We start from the raw sequence: 16,133 nt of genomic DNA on the forward strand, positions 1-16,133 counted from the left end.
ATCTTGGGGTGAAACATGAAAACCTAGGGTTAAATCCAAAGGGAAACAATGGGTTATATTGGATTAATAATGGAATGAATGAAAGGTTAGGGCACTAGTATTGAGATCAAAATACCCTCTCAAGTTAGTTTGACTTAGGAGATGATACAATCACGTATTCCTTGATACTAGGGATTCTTGGTAATTCTTGATCTCTAGTTATCAAAGGTTTTGTCATTGTTATCTATCCTAAGGCAAATCTACACAGAGTGGTAAAAGCCTAAAAACCTTAAACCTAAACCTAGATTTCATGTTCATTCATCTATTAGGTAGTTCAATGGAATAAAATATTAAAAGTTAGGATACGGATCAACTCTGAGGTGTGGAACTCAAGTTGATCTCATTAGACCATGCATTTTGATTAACTTAAGACTATTAAATTATATATTGTTGTTTCGATTAAAGGTTTATACTCGAAGTTGGATTGTGGACCCCCATTCTTGATTAATTGAATTAAAAATCAATAATTACTCTATAATTTAAATATGTTTATTTATGAAATTTTCATCCATATTTTATTCTGATTTATTTGAATTAGATATTTTTTTTACCTTTAGTAAATAATTAATCCTTTGAATCTATAAACAAATAAACATATTAAAGTTGATCTCAGAGGACAACAACCCAAAATACTACAAAGTCATGATAACTATATCTTTGGTTTTTCTTTACCAGAGTTATCATGTATTTAGGCATTAATATTTTATTTACAATAGAGATTTACAATCAAGTTCATGAACCAACTGTGAACAAATCATATATTTGTAAGGAACCCACGACTTAGATCTTTCATGCAACCCTAATACACCCAAATCTTGTATAATGCAAGGAATGTTAGTCAAAATGCTTATAAAGTATAATACATGGAATAAAGATAGATAAAAATAAACCTGAAATATAATTAAATGAATAATGAATTTCAAATCTATTACATCATGTCATGTTTTTAAGAGCTTTATCTTAACAGAATAGTAGGTCACAAATCCAAACTTTATCTCGTTGTAGTTTCATGGGATATTAGGATGCAATTGACTATATTTAGTGGAGTGTTGAGTCAACTTTAGAATTGGATTAGGATGGATCTCAATGGTCCCTAGTATTTTAGGAATTTTTTTAAAAAAAAAATACAAGTTGGAAAATGATTAAAAGCTTTCTTTCTTCTTTAAAATTAATTCTTAGAAATTTTAATTTTATTTGAAATCTTCTCAAATCTTTGAGATCTCTAAGAAAAAAGAATTGGAAGAGCTCTTATTTTTTCAAATCTTTATAAAAAAAAAAAAATTTTCCATTTTGCACATGATTCCAATTAAAAAAGATAAGTAAATTTTGGAAATTCATGATAGATATTTTATAATTAAGAAGGTTATCAAAATGAATGTTATAAAATAACGTATTTTGGTATTCTTAATAAATTTTCATGAGAATTATTTTTTCCAAATATTATTTATTAAGAATTGGGTGTTACTAATTTAGATTCTTATTTCCTCTTGTATTTTGGTATTCTTAATAAATTTTCATGAAAAGCATTTTTTTTCCAAATATTATTTATTAAGAATTGGGTGTTGGTTATTTAAATTTTCATTTCCTCTTAGAACTTTCCTCTTGATTTGGGTTAGATGATTCTCTATGTTCTCTTGCCCTAAGAGATGGAGAACAATACCTATGGTGATTCTCCAAGCTTTTCCCCCTAAAAGAAAAAGGATAGCACCAAGCTCTTTAGGGTCTCGCCTTTGATAGAAGAAGGACTATGTTTGGATAAATAAAGTTCAAGGACATGGAAATTGAGTGTGATTTCCATTTAGCACAAATATTTCCATTGAAGTAATAAATAAGGGTTTTGAAAAATCTCATGATAAAGAATTTATGATCAAAAGGATTACCAAAATATCTTTAGAAGTTTTAGTAATTTAATGAGAATAAAATAGAGTGTTTAATTTCCTTTAGGAAATAAACATTTTTGAAATTTTTTTCATAGAGCATATTTTATCCATTAAGGAATTACTAAAGGTTGTGATTTTTGTAATTTTAATGGAATAAATTATTATAAAAATTGGATTCCATAAGAATATTTATTAAATAAGAAAGTTGTAAGGAATAAGAAAATTTTATGAGAAATTTTGAATATGAGAGCTAAAGTTCTTTTCTTAGATAAGGTGCTTTCAAGATTTTCAAAATCTCATAAACCGGAAATTTCCTTATTACACTAGATTTTCTAATTTAGAAAATAAATATTATGGAAATTTTTATTAGAGATAATTTATCATTAAGGGGTATTACCAAAAGATACTTAGTAATTTGATGGAAATAATTTTTTTTGAAAATATTTCCTAAATAAAATATTTGTGGATTGAAATTGTGCAAGAGAATAAGAATTTTTTATAAATATAAATTTTAAAATTTGAGAGTAGATATTTTATCAAAAAATAAATTTTAAATAAAATACTCTCATGAAAATTTTAAATTTTTCATGATTGATATTCTCTTATTAAACTATGTTTCTAATTAGGAAATAAATATTTTTGAAAATTCTCAAAGTAGATAATTTAGTCATCAAGGTAATTATTAATATTTTAAAATGCTCTTAATTATTTTAAAATATTAAATTAAAAAGGGTCCTAGGCAAGCCTATGGCCTCCATTGTTGAGTCCATCTTGATTTGGGTTCAATACCACCCTTACAGTGTGGGTTAGGCCCTAAGAATCAGGAGATATAAACTCTTACCATGGTGTCAATTTTTATTTTATGTTATTACCACTTTGCTCCATATTCATTTCTCATAGATTTCATTTCATAACCAATGTAGGATTCACTACAATTGTGTCTCAAGCACAATATGTAGTACTATTCAAGCTATAAGTTGTACATGTCATATTTCTTGCTTTCCAATTATTATTTCAAACCTCATTTGACTTCTAGGCTATCCAAATATTTTAAAACAATATATAAATAACAAAGCTTAACATAGGATTCACAACCTAAGATGCATCAATTTCACATGCTTGATAATTTTATCAAACAATCACCAATTTTGAATGGTAACACATCAATTTCCAAAGAGTTATAGATACTCATCAATATTATTAAAAAACCGAAAGTCCAACAAGAAACACCTGGAAGGAGGGTGAATGGATGATTTAAAATTTTACAGTAAAGATTTATATGTTATACCCAATATTTCCTTTATTCTAAGAGATATCAGAGATACCCTAAATAACTAAATGGGTTATACCTAAATTCTTTAGGTATATAAAATATGATTTTTACTTTTTAGAGTATCCCCGCCAGATGTTAGGGATAGTCAATTCTATCAATTATAGAAAATTCAAATAGAATATCAAATATAAAATATATAAATAGTGAGACACAAAATTTTTACATGAAAAACCCCTCACGCTAATTGTGGAGATAAAAAACCACGAGGTCTAAGAGCTATTAATATAAATATACTATACGAAATCAAGTTATACAAATTTACTTAACCACTTTAACCTAAAGACTTACTCTCCAATACCTACAACTTGATTCACGCCTGCAACGCTGCAACCCTCGATTACTCCAATGGATTACTTCAACCTCATCGAATGGATGAAAGTCTTCAAACCAATATTTAAATATCTAATATTTGAATGAGAGATCGGGAATGGTGTGACACTTTAAACTTTCTCTTTATGAGACCCTCTCTAAAGAATGTAAGGTCTCTAAATGATCTCTATATGATTTTTTCTTACCCTCAAGCTATTATAATGAGGTATTTATAAGTAACTAAGCCTAAAATATTTGGTTTTAGAAAAGTTTTAAATTCGATTTGCATGAAAAATTCTTGGCAGAATAGGTATGATCGCTCAAATGGACTTACATTGCTTAAGTGATCCAAGTCGTTTAAGTGATTTGACCATTTGAATGATGCTTACCACTTGAGCAATCCTTTTTTTAAATAAAAAAAATCAATAAAAGTTAATTTGAACTTGAGAAAAAGGTATTGAATTTCTTTATTTCTCGTAAAAGCCTAATATGTCATAAGTCAAACCTTTTTAGATATATCTGTGACTTTCTGGTTAGAGAAACAACAATCTTTTATCTTCAATGAAGAGCAAATCACTATCTAAAAAGACTTCTATGACCAAACATTACTAAGAAAATAAAGGCTATGCTTAAATGAGAAAAACACCCAAGAGGTGGATGAATTGGGTTTTTCAAAAACTTTTTTAACACAACAAATTTAAGCACAATATAATAAAAAAATAAAGAGATAGAGTTAGAGAATTCAAACTCGGATTTTATAGTGGTTCGGTACTTCCTTGCCTACGTCCACTCTTCTCAAACTCCTAACCGAGTGAAGGTTCCACTAACTTGAAGCTTCAACCAAACTTCTAAACTTTTTTACACTTGGATTTTGGCTCCAATGGGTTCTTGCACAATCTCTTCAAGATTCAACTCTCTTGAAGGCTTTAACACTCAATTTTTACAAGAATGAATCCCTCAACCTAACTCAATAATAGCTCAAATACAAATCAAAACTAGGATGACTCACAAGGGTGCACTAAAGAATATGCAAGTGAAGATTTAATGCACCAAGAAATAAATGAAAGCTTTTAAGGTAAGAACAAGTGGGTAGACAATTGATTGCAAGTGTTCTCTATATCATAAATGAATTGGAGCTCTCAATTTATATGTTTCTAAGCTCGGGAGCCAAGAAAAGCAAAAAGCAACCTCAACCGGTCGAGCTGGGGGTCGACCGGTTCACTAGCCGTTGGAGCATTTACTGCTTTGGCAGGTTACCATTGCCTCGACCGAACCTCGTCGACCTAAAAGAAGGGTATCTCAACCGGGAAGGGAAGGTTACTGGATGAAAGAGAGTGTTTTTTACACTCCTCGTTCGAACCTCGATCGGACAAAGGCAACCAGTCGACCGGTTCCCTGGTCGGTTGAGCCGGTAGGCCTGTGCCTCAACCGATTCAACCTTTTGGCCCCGAAAACCTATCCTTTTCAATTCTTTTCCTTACTAACACTTAGACAAGGTCTTTAGGTAAATTAATATGCCAATTTTGAAACATTTTGTCTAATGTACATTTGATAAAACTCGGGTTTAATAAAATTGTAATTTTAAATAATAAACCAAGTTTTCAAAGATGCATGAAAAGATATGTAAAACCTAAGTGCACTCATGCATTCATCTTACATTTGTTTCATATGTTTAAAAGTCTTCCAAAAGTCTCGATCTTATATCCACTTGGTCTTTTGATGAATTTCCAAATTTATACCTGAGATTCTTTACAAATCAAACCAATTAGTCATTTAACCATGGTTTGTTATCATCAAAACCTTATTAGGAGAACCCTTGGGCTAACAATTACAAATAATAAAATTGTCAACATATAAACAATACTCAATGTCTTAACAATCATAATTCATGACAACAAGGATCCATAAAAGAAACATCTCCACCAAATAAAACTTTGCAGAGCCTAATTTATAATAAAGAATTTTAAGTTACTCAAATTTCAAATTTGAATTTCCCTAGCTACTTATGTTGAAGGCTACTATTTCAACTACAAATCTATCTTCTTTATTGTTTTTAAGTGACAACTTAAGGAGTTGAACAAATGCAGTTATGTGTGTGTCATCAATTACATAAATGCGTTTCTATTCACAGCAAAACGGGATGACTTTTAGTTTTGATTTTCAATTTCAAGCACTTAAAATATTCAAAATATATAATATATATAAAGTATTACTTGAAACCATGGATATTTTGTTGACAACTTGAAAAGGCAATGGATAACTAGTATGACAAATCAAATCTTTTGCAAGTCTACATATTGCCCTCAAAGTTAAAGTAAAACGTTTATCCATGGTCTCAAGTGAATGTTAAAAATGATTTACTATAACTCTTATTACCACATTATGACCGATAATTATTAGACTATTAACTTAATAGGATGTATACTACAACCATATGGTTGCATCGGCTGCTTATTTCTTTATAATCGAAATAGACTACTAACTCATAAATGTGGTTTCCTTCCCTTGCCATAATGGACCACTAATGAAGGTTCATTAAAACTAGGATTTATACACTAATTAGGTTACTAATTTCTCATAGAGTCCTCATTTTTTTCACTAAAAAATTCCTATTTTCAATGATCTCCATAGTTGGAACTTAATTAAAGTTACTATCATATTTAATAAACTAGGGTCACTATAGCCTTATTATGTTCTTCTGTTCATGTGGGAGGGTTCTTCCTAATCCTTTTATATAAATATTCACAATATTTAACAAAATCCTTATTGAAGTCTAAAATATAATTTAAATATCTTGAGAATTGCATTCTATCTTTTATTTTGTTTAGGAACATTACTGCAAATTCTATCTTTTATTTTTGGCCAAGACAACCAAAATTACACTTATATTACTTTAAAAATATATTCCAAATGTTTCTAATGTTATCAATAGGTATATCCAAAAAATATAAGAGCATCATCAACATAAACAATTGCAAAGGATATGTATTAAATAAGTGATTTACACTAAAATTATAATAGGATTGTATATGAATTAAATATTTCTTCTAATAAATGTAAGGGTTGTTAAGAATAGATTTCTTTAATTTAGGTTAATAAAAATGGAATGCCCATTGGCCTAAACGTCGGTAGCCATTGGAGAACAAGAAAGAGGGATAAAAGATATCTTATAGGAATAACCTTTAAACGTACGTAAGGTCAAAAGGTTGAACCTTTTCATTCATTTGACTAAAATAAGCCACTAAAAGTAAGGGACATGATCACAAATTAGTTACTTATCATGAGGAGTACACTTTGTAAGTCTATTTTAAAATCCATGACACCTCATATAAGGTAAAGAACTTGTACAACAATTTTCTATTACTCATTGGCTTATCAGAAAATTTAAACTTATCTAAAGACTCTTTTAAGAGATGAGAAAATATTTTAGATTAGTTCCCAAACATTGAACCAATACTTTTACCAATTTAGTATATCTTCTAAGGATTGAAGTTTAAACTATATCTACGTTACATGTTCCAAAGATATTAGTTGGATCAAGCTGTTCTACCAGGTTTATGAGAATTAAGATCTTATAAACCATAAAAACCATAGAAAATACAACTTTAGAGAGTATTGAGTAGTTCTCTAATGGAATAATAAGAATAAAATTCACGCCATCTAATGGAAGTAAGGATGACGGTAGGATACTCTTCTCACCAAGGTCTCATCTCTCTTTTATTCCCCAAAGCGAACATGAAAGAGAACATAAGTATATAGTTTTAGAATGGCTAAGGAGAAGCTTAGAATAGATTTAAAAACCATCCTGTAGAGTGAATTTCTAAGAATGGAGAGTATAGCATCTCAAGTAAGGAACCCAAAGAGATTGAGGGGATGAATTTAGAAATATCCACTATAGACATATAAACTCATCTTTTTTTACATATGTATGGATATTCAGTTAGTGTCTTGGAATAAGTAGATAAGTTTGTAATAAATAAATATCGTAGGGCTAGAGTTGAGGTAATAATAGTCATCCCCTTTCCTTGGGAAAACAAAAGGAAATTCATTCTCCAAATTATGTAAGCCATTGACTTAGTATTTTATTAAAGAAAAATGATACACTTAGGAGATTGTTTTGTAGAAAATTCTCTCAAAAAAATTAGAATGGATCCAAGAAAGATATCATAAGCACGTGAGAGACTTTTAGAAAGAGAAAGACCCCTTTATGGCTCCATTGAACACATATTAACATAGGCTAACTCTAATAGATTTGTAAATTAAATGAAGAGAATTATCTTTGTGATTATCTTAGGTGATGATAAAACTAAAGTTCAAGTATAGAAAAACCATAGTGTTAACTACATAGAAGAGAAAAGTATTTGGTATTATCTAATTAGGTTTAAATGATGAATATAATTTGACCATTTGATAATGAAAATAGTTGAAGTCTGAAAATGATTCTTTTTTACAAATTTAACCTTATACTTATCATATGATATCTTCAAAATTTTAAGTATTGTACGCAATACCTCATGGAAATAAAAATATATTGTACAAATGATTAAATCTTTATTTAATAATATAAATATGTTAGAGGCAAAACTATAAGAAATAGTCATTTTTTATTTAATAGAAATGTAACAACTATTTTTTAAATTATCATTTATTTTAAACATAAATATAAATATTTAACTATTTCAATCTTAAAAAGTTTCTTCATCTTAAATCCGTAAATTTCCACAATTTGATGATCATCATATCAATTCCTACAATTTATACCTTGATCTAACTTTATTATATTTATCTGTGAGGATGATATTTGGTCCATTATATTACGATGCTAATCTCATGATTGCCTCTCGATTAAGATGAGAGTTACATTATTGTAGTGCAACCATATTTTTTTTTAGAGAAGAAGCAAACACAAATTGATCGTAAAATAACTAGAAGAGCCTTATAGTTTTAAGGCTATTATTGAAAGATTCTAACAACAAACAACCTGTAGGAAAACCACCCTTCAAGAATTAAAACATAAGTATAATGAATTGAAAGGAAAAATTAAAATATTAATCTTAAGACTAAGATAAAAATTATGACTTTGATTACTTCTTTATATTCTAGCTAAATTGATGATGCCCATGGCCTAGGCCCAAGCCCTTGAAAACATTACTAAGGCATGGAAACACTAGAGCTTGTAGCTTAATTTGACTTAACACGGGGAAACTTACCAAATTCAGACATGATAAGAATTGGCAAACTGAAAACTCTTTCTTGATTCTATGGGTGGTAGTACATGACCACTTTTAGTTGGTGAAGCAATTTGTTTGGTTAATTCCGTTAACAAACGAGGCCTTAGCCTGCTAACTAGTTATGTTAAGGTAAGCTAAAAAAAAAAAAAAAATCCATATTCCATAATAACCTTAATTTTCACTACAATTTTATCATTTTTTTTATTGTTGGATAATCAATTTTCCTAAAAACTTAAATCATTATAATTTAGGTCACAATGTATATCATACTTTTTAATTTCCTCTCTCAAATGCAGTTTCATACCCACACACAAGGTGACAAACACATCCATAGGCAAATAAATCATGGATCGACTCATTTGAGCTTATTTGTAGGTTCAATTAATAAAAGGAAATAAACATGTAGAATAATTCAAATGCCTACTTTGCAACCAAACGGGACTTTGATATCATGAAACAAAGTATAATATGAAAACAATAAAATGAGACACAAAAATTTACAAGCTTCAAACACCAACCAAGCATCATGTGTATGAGAGAATAATGAGGATTTTGTAGAAAAAGAGAGTTAACAATCACTCCATGAATAACCCCTTAATTTTATCACCTCCAATCCCTTCCCCCAATATTGATTTCTATTATTGTTTTCTAGTTGAAAATAAGAATTCAACTTAGTCAATCACACATCCCATGAGGTGATAAGCTTTCGAGCTGCTAAATTATAACATATGTAGCCCTTTTGTAGAAAAATACATATCAGGTCACTTGATAATGATTAGATTTATCATAATGAATAGTTCATTGATGTATATAAGAGATACAATGAAACACCTTTGTAATTTTTTAAAACTTCCGATGGAGACTTAAATCTAATAATATGACTTTTTATAAGCCATGCTTATATGATTGGCTAGATATAGTATAGAATATGATAAAAGATAATATAATATATCTTGTTTCATATTTGGTTAATGATTGAATAAGAAAAATTATAAGATAACATATCTTATTTCATAATTTATCATTTTTTGTATTTGACCAAATATGGAATAAATAAGTGGTAAACATATTATCCAACTTTTTATTTTCTTTTTTGTATGGGATATAATAATCCTAAGTTGAGATACGAGATTCTATGGATTATAAATGCATTATATATATTATTTTTTTAAATTATATTATTTATTTAAAAAATTAAATTTGTATTTAAAAAACCATAAAAGAAAACATGTATAAAATATATCATAAAATAATACTAATATATGTGCTAATATAATATTTAATATATACAAGTCATTTTTATATATTTAATAAAATCATATAATCTTTTTATATTTTAAAATTTAAATTTTTAATCATGAATATTATTACATAAGAAATAAAAAAATCACTTAATTAAAAATTGTAAAACTATTTCTAATATCAAGTATTAAGATGCAATAAAGATGCAATAAAATTTTTGCTTTAAGCAAATAGTAAACATTATAATATAATATGTTTTCTATTTTATTTCTATTCTTATTTACATATCAAATATATATATATAAAACATATCCTATTAAATTTAATTTTCAAAGATATCGCATCTCATTGAAAATGATATATAATAGAATATGATATTTTAAGTAAACACAATTTTTTTTTCCACAGGAAAAACTAAGTTAATAGAATTCTTCCAAACTAAGAAAGAGAAAAAAAAACATTAAAGCAAATGATTTTCCTATATTTTGTTTCATTATGAAAAATATTAAAGAAAATCAAATATAATTAAAATGATTTTAAAAAATTATGTATTTTAAAATTATTTAATATTTATATAGTCAAAGAAAATAAATAAAATAAGTTTAAAAAAACATATAAAAATAATTTATTGATTTTGTTTCTTTCACTTTTTCTTTCCTTCTACTTTTCTTTTTTATTTTCTTTTCTTTGCATTTTGCCTCGAATTTTCCAAAATAAAACAAGGCCTCCATAATACTAATATTTTGAGCCATGGAAGAGAACATCAATTTCCTAGTTGAAAAGCATTAGAAACAAAAAGAAAAATAGGTCACAATTAACATTGAAAACTTGTTGGTTTCCTCTTATCCACTCCCAAACCAAACAAAACAAAACCTATATAAAAACCATATCAAAATACCATAGAAGAAATTAATATAAGAAACCAAAATTAATTGTAATAAAAATAGGTTTCACCTTTTTATAGGAATAATTTTTTTTCTATTATTACAATAAATAAAAGTGGAATAAAATTTTCTCTTGTATACCTATTCTAATATTGAAAATATACCCTAATAATACAATAGAGATAAGGATGGACTTACCCCCATGTCTTACTATATACATTATGGGTTCTAGTTATAGATGGGTGAAGTAGACAATGGTGGTGTTATCCCCTCATATTTGGTTTGGTAGCCTCTCTTTGAACAAATTTGTAAGTTGTTCATGAAAACCAATGAATTCTTTATAATTTTGGTAACAACTCTTCATGCTTATGTAACGCTTCATCAGTATAACTTTTTCCCTATCCGATGCAATGGTGAGTGAGTCTTATCTCGAAAATCTTTTCCCATCTCCCTCCCATTGGTTTTTTCTTGTGAAGGATCCACCATTTTCAGACCCCATTTAAGTCCCCGGATCTTAGATCTTGCAAGTATTCATGTCATCATAAAAAAAAAAATATATAGATAATGGATAAATAAATAAATGAAAAGAAATGGATCCATTTCCAAGCCCAACTGGAAACCAAACTCCTCCCACCAACAGGCTCTATTTCTTCATACCATTAAAGAAAGCTTTTATAAAACGAATTTTCATTCTGCATACCATTAACCACATCCAACTTTAGATTCCAACCCGGATCTTCTCTCTCATTTTCTCGATTTATTTTCCAGAGACAAAGAGAGTGAGAGAGACAGGAAGCAGTCTACAAAACTCAACAAAAGTACTCTGATATTACTCATGGCAGATACAACAGAAAGACAAAATGGGAACCCGCGGGCTCAAATGGGTTTAAACACCGGCAGCTCTCCCGGCCGGTGGCTTCGACCCTGGTGCCGGAAAGTGAGTGGCTGGAGCTGGTTGAGCTGTTGTGGGTGGATCTGTGGAGTTGTTATGAGTGTGAGTTGCACCAGTGGTTGCTTGCCCGGAGACCCCTGCACCGGCGTGGCTGAGGGTGGTGGCTGCTGGTGGATCATCCGCGCCGTAGATTAGCTCCGGCGGGAGGACTTGGGAGGCTTGACGGCGGTGACGAGACATGGATTTGTGTTGGATACAGAGAGAGAAGTGTATAAGATTTGTGGAATTCGATGATTTTCTAGGGTGGGGTTGCTCTACATAAAGGAGTTCGGAGGAGGTATGCTACCCACGTGCATCAGAAGCGCGTGGTTACTCTTCAAAGCAGGAGGAAATATGCTTCACCTAACCCCACGGCATGGCCGGCGGGCTTTGATCTAGGCGTTATGATGTCTAGTCGAAATTGACAATTATTTTTTATTTTTAGAAATAGAAAAAACATGATACAAATTTTAAAATTATTATTTAAAATTTGAATCTTAAAAATATTAAATTTGTTTTCATTTTCAAAACTATAAATTTACCAAAAATATATATTTTTTATTTTTATTAAATCTACAAAGACTTTTTTGGAAATATCTTTTGACCACGCAATTCAAAAGTTCGTGCCAAATGTCAAACACTTGTGTTTTACGCCAGATGGAAGAGTATTGACCACATGCGAAACGACTAACAGCAGTGTAATCATCTACTAAATTTTGAAATAATATAATGACGTGGATTTATTAATTAATATTAATTTTTGTATATTAATAGCTCGGGAAAAAAAATATTTTGATTTAGGCAATGGGTGTTTCTTAAAATTTGTTTTTAAAAACTATTTTCAAAATAAAAAAAAACAAAAAACAGTTTTTAAAAATAAAAGTGTTTGGCAAGATCTAAAAAACCTGTTGGGATGAAAGAATTTATATTGTTTTAAAAAATGTCTTACTTGTATTTTATAAATTTAATTTATAATAATATGAAATTTTATTTTATTTTATAAATAATAAATTAAGTTTTTTATTACATATAGACACATTTAGTACTCAATTTTGAATATAATATTTTAGAATGTTTTTATTTGATTTACAATGAATTGAATCGATTTTTTTATTGGAAATTATTCTTAAAAATTAAAGCATGTATTAAAGATTTTAAATTATTAATTATATCTTACTTAATTTTTAATCTATTTATTTAATGAGAAAATAAATAATAAAAAAGATAGTGGTGTGTATAGGATAAATAGTAAAGTCATTATTTATGATATATATAAGTTTTCCTTTTCTTTTTTTTCAATAATTAGATTTATTTTTGAGTTCCAAATTATTTTTAAAATTTTTTAAACTTATTAATAAATTCAATAAAAAGTGTCACTTGATTTGAAATTCAATTTTGTAATAGAGAAAATTATAAAGGCATAATTATGTGCAGAAAAGAAACAATACAATCATTATAAATCAACTTTTATCCATAAATTTATGGCATTTATAGGTTTATTATTTGAGTTTTAAATTATTTTTAAAAATTATTAGATTTGTTGATGAATCAAACGCATTAAGCCTTATTTAATTTGGAGTTCATTTGCTTATAGAAAACAATTGGGAAATAATAATTTTATATAACAGAGAAACAATTAAGTTGTTTTTAAACCAATTTTAATTCATAAATTTTTTGTACTAATGAATTTATTATTTAAGTATTAAATTATTTTTAAAAATTAATAGACTTATTAACAAAATCCAATGCATTAAGTTTTGTTTAATTTGGAGTTAATTTGTCTAACGAAAAAGAAATCAAAAAACAATGATTCTATATCGAAGAGAAATAATAAAATGGACATGTCTTTCTATTGTTTTTAAAAACCAATGAAACAACTTTTAGTTATTCTTTAAAAGTTATTCTCTATTTCATTTTGTTTTTAAAAAACTAGAAACAATGAATAATAATCAAACAATGTTATAAATTTTTTAAACTTATTTTCTATTTTTAAAAACAGAAAACTTTTTTTAAAAACTCTACCAAACAGACTCTAATTTTCTCGAATTGTTTTATGAAAAATTTAAAGAAAATCAAATATAATTAAAATTAATAGAAACCTTAATATTTCTAAATTATTTAATTTTTATATCGATTGGTTAAAATAAATAAATAAATTTGAAATAGCAAATAAAAATAATGTATCGATTGTAAATTTATTTTTTATTTTTCTTCTATTTTTCTTTTTTTAACTTTTTCTTCTCCATTTTCATTTTCTTATTTTTTTTTCCCTCAAATTTTCCAACAACCAAATATTGCCTTAAAATATTAAAAACTAGGAGTATTAAGAATATTGTCAATGTTAAAAAAGAAAATTATATGAAATATGTGAGCAAAATATTAAAGAAAATGTGAATAGATACTAGGTTAGACACCCTATCAATATTTGTTTTTTTAACTTAAATGTTCAATATAATTTAATTTCAAACTCCAGATAATTTGTTTTTAATTTTTTTTACTTATTATTTTTAAATTTCTTTACTAAACAAGAAAAAAAATCAAAATATTTGTTCTTTTGTCAATGTTAAAAATAATTTTTTGAAACAACCAAAATACAATCTCAATATAACCCTCACCCTATTAATATTTAATATTTAATAACTTAATAGTTAAAATTATTAAATTATATGTAGAGTTAATTTAAATCAAACTTTATTTAGATTTAAGCAAAAAAAAAAAAAAAACAAACAAACGTCACTTTAGTATGATCCGAGAATTCATAACCAAAGAAAGACACTATGTTAAGAGGTTACTTTGAAGATTAAAATTGTATTTAATAATGTTTTCATTTGAAGTATATTTAGTAGATGTGTTTTTTCTTGAAGTAGAGAATCACATATAAAATATTTCTCGAGAAAACATTATAAGTGATTTTCGAATTTATTTTACGTTTGACAATGATTCTTGAAAGTATTTCTAACTTTTTTTAGTACTTGAAACACTTCCTAAATCACTGTCAACAAGTGATTTTAGAAAACGTTTTTATTTTAAAAAGTGTTTTTGAAAAAAAATAAAAGTTCGCTTGATAATGATTTTAGAAAACGTTATTCATCTTTGTAACACTTAAAATTTTTTATTATTTAAGTGTTCAAAATGTTAAAAACATTTTCTAAAATTACTATTAAACGTATTATAAGTGTTTGACAAATTTAGAAAACATTATTAAAAATATGAAAAATTAATTATAATATTAAAATTTTACTTCTAATATTTTCATTCAAAACATTTTCAATAAAAATGTTATCACACACTCGAATCACTACAAATAATTTTTTGGATTTTTAAAGATGTTTCGTGAGCTTTGCCAAACACTCAAATCTTTTTCCAAAAACTCTTTTTAAGTTAAAAAATGTTTTTTAGAGACATCAGCAAACAGACTCCAAAATTGATGGAGAAAGCAACATTTTTATTTTCTTCCCCTACAATGATAGTGATTGGCTGATCTCCAAACTTATTTCTTAAGATACTAATTGGTTGATCTCACAACTTATTTTTTAAGTTTTCTTTTTGATGCTATTGTATTGTTGAAATAGGATGATGATTTTTTTTATTTTAATACATTAAGAGATTCCATTAACTTAATTCATCTCATAAAAGCCTATTAAAACCTTGTACTATTTTACCACTTTTAAGATGGTTTTCTACATTATATTTAGAAATCCTTTTGTTAGTATTTTACTATAAATATTACTAATTAATAGTTGTTTTTATTGTTGGATAGTAGGAAAGTTTACCTTTTGCGGATAAATCCCCAAAAATTTAAAGAAAAATGCAAAGGAAATAAAATAAAAAAGAAAAGAAAAATTCCACAAAGTGAATCCCCTTCAAAAATAATTCTAAAACTAATATTTTTCATCTATTTGAGTATCCATTTTACAAAATCGTAGTTTTGAATTTTTATTTTTTTATTTTTAAGGAGAAATTATGTTTTGAAGGTAGATAAACCCCCAAATTAACAAAAGGTCTATATAACTCTTCAAATTGAACCCAAGACAATGAAAGTATGGAAATTGAGTTGAAGGATATTATCCTTTATCATTTCCAAAAATGTCCTTTGTTAATTTTGAGAGAAAAAAAATATTTTTGTAAAATACTTTTATTTAATTTAATATTTTTAAAAAATATTTTTTATTTAATTTAATATTTTTTAAAAATACTTTTATTTAATTTATTATTTTTAAAAAATACTTTTATTTAATTTAATATTTTTTTTAAATACTTTTATTTTATTTAATATTTTTTTAA

General features: G+C 26.9%; 1 protein-coding gene across 1 annotated transcript; it reads right to left on the reverse strand.

Moving 5' to 3' along the window:
• Nucleotides 1–11,588: 11,588 nt before the first annotated feature.
• Nucleotides 11,589–12,162, reverse strand: LOC104879645 (uncharacterized). The gene has a single exon (XM_010653213.3). It carries the CDS (start codon nucleotides 12,048–12,050, stop codon nucleotides 11,805–11,807), a length of 246 nt encoding a protein of 81 aa, XP_010651515.1. The 5' UTR covers nucleotides 12,051–12,162; the 3' UTR covers nucleotides 11,589–11,804.
• Nucleotides 12,163–16,133: the final 3,971 nt, after the last annotated feature.

Source organism: Vitis vinifera, chromosome 6 (assembly GCF_030704535.1).
Source record: "Vitis vinifera cultivar Pinot Noir 40024 chromosome 6, ASM3070453v1".
In the NCBI taxonomy this organism is placed as follows: Eukaryota; Viridiplantae; Streptophyta; class Magnoliopsida; order Vitales; family Vitaceae; genus Vitis; species Vitis vinifera.

Bases quoted from the DNA above. Each gene is read 5' to 3' on its own strand.
- LOC104879645 (XM_010653213.3), bottom strand. From the start codon at position 12,050: ATGTCTCGTCACCGCCGTCAAGCCTCCCAAGTCCTCCCGCCGGAGCTA.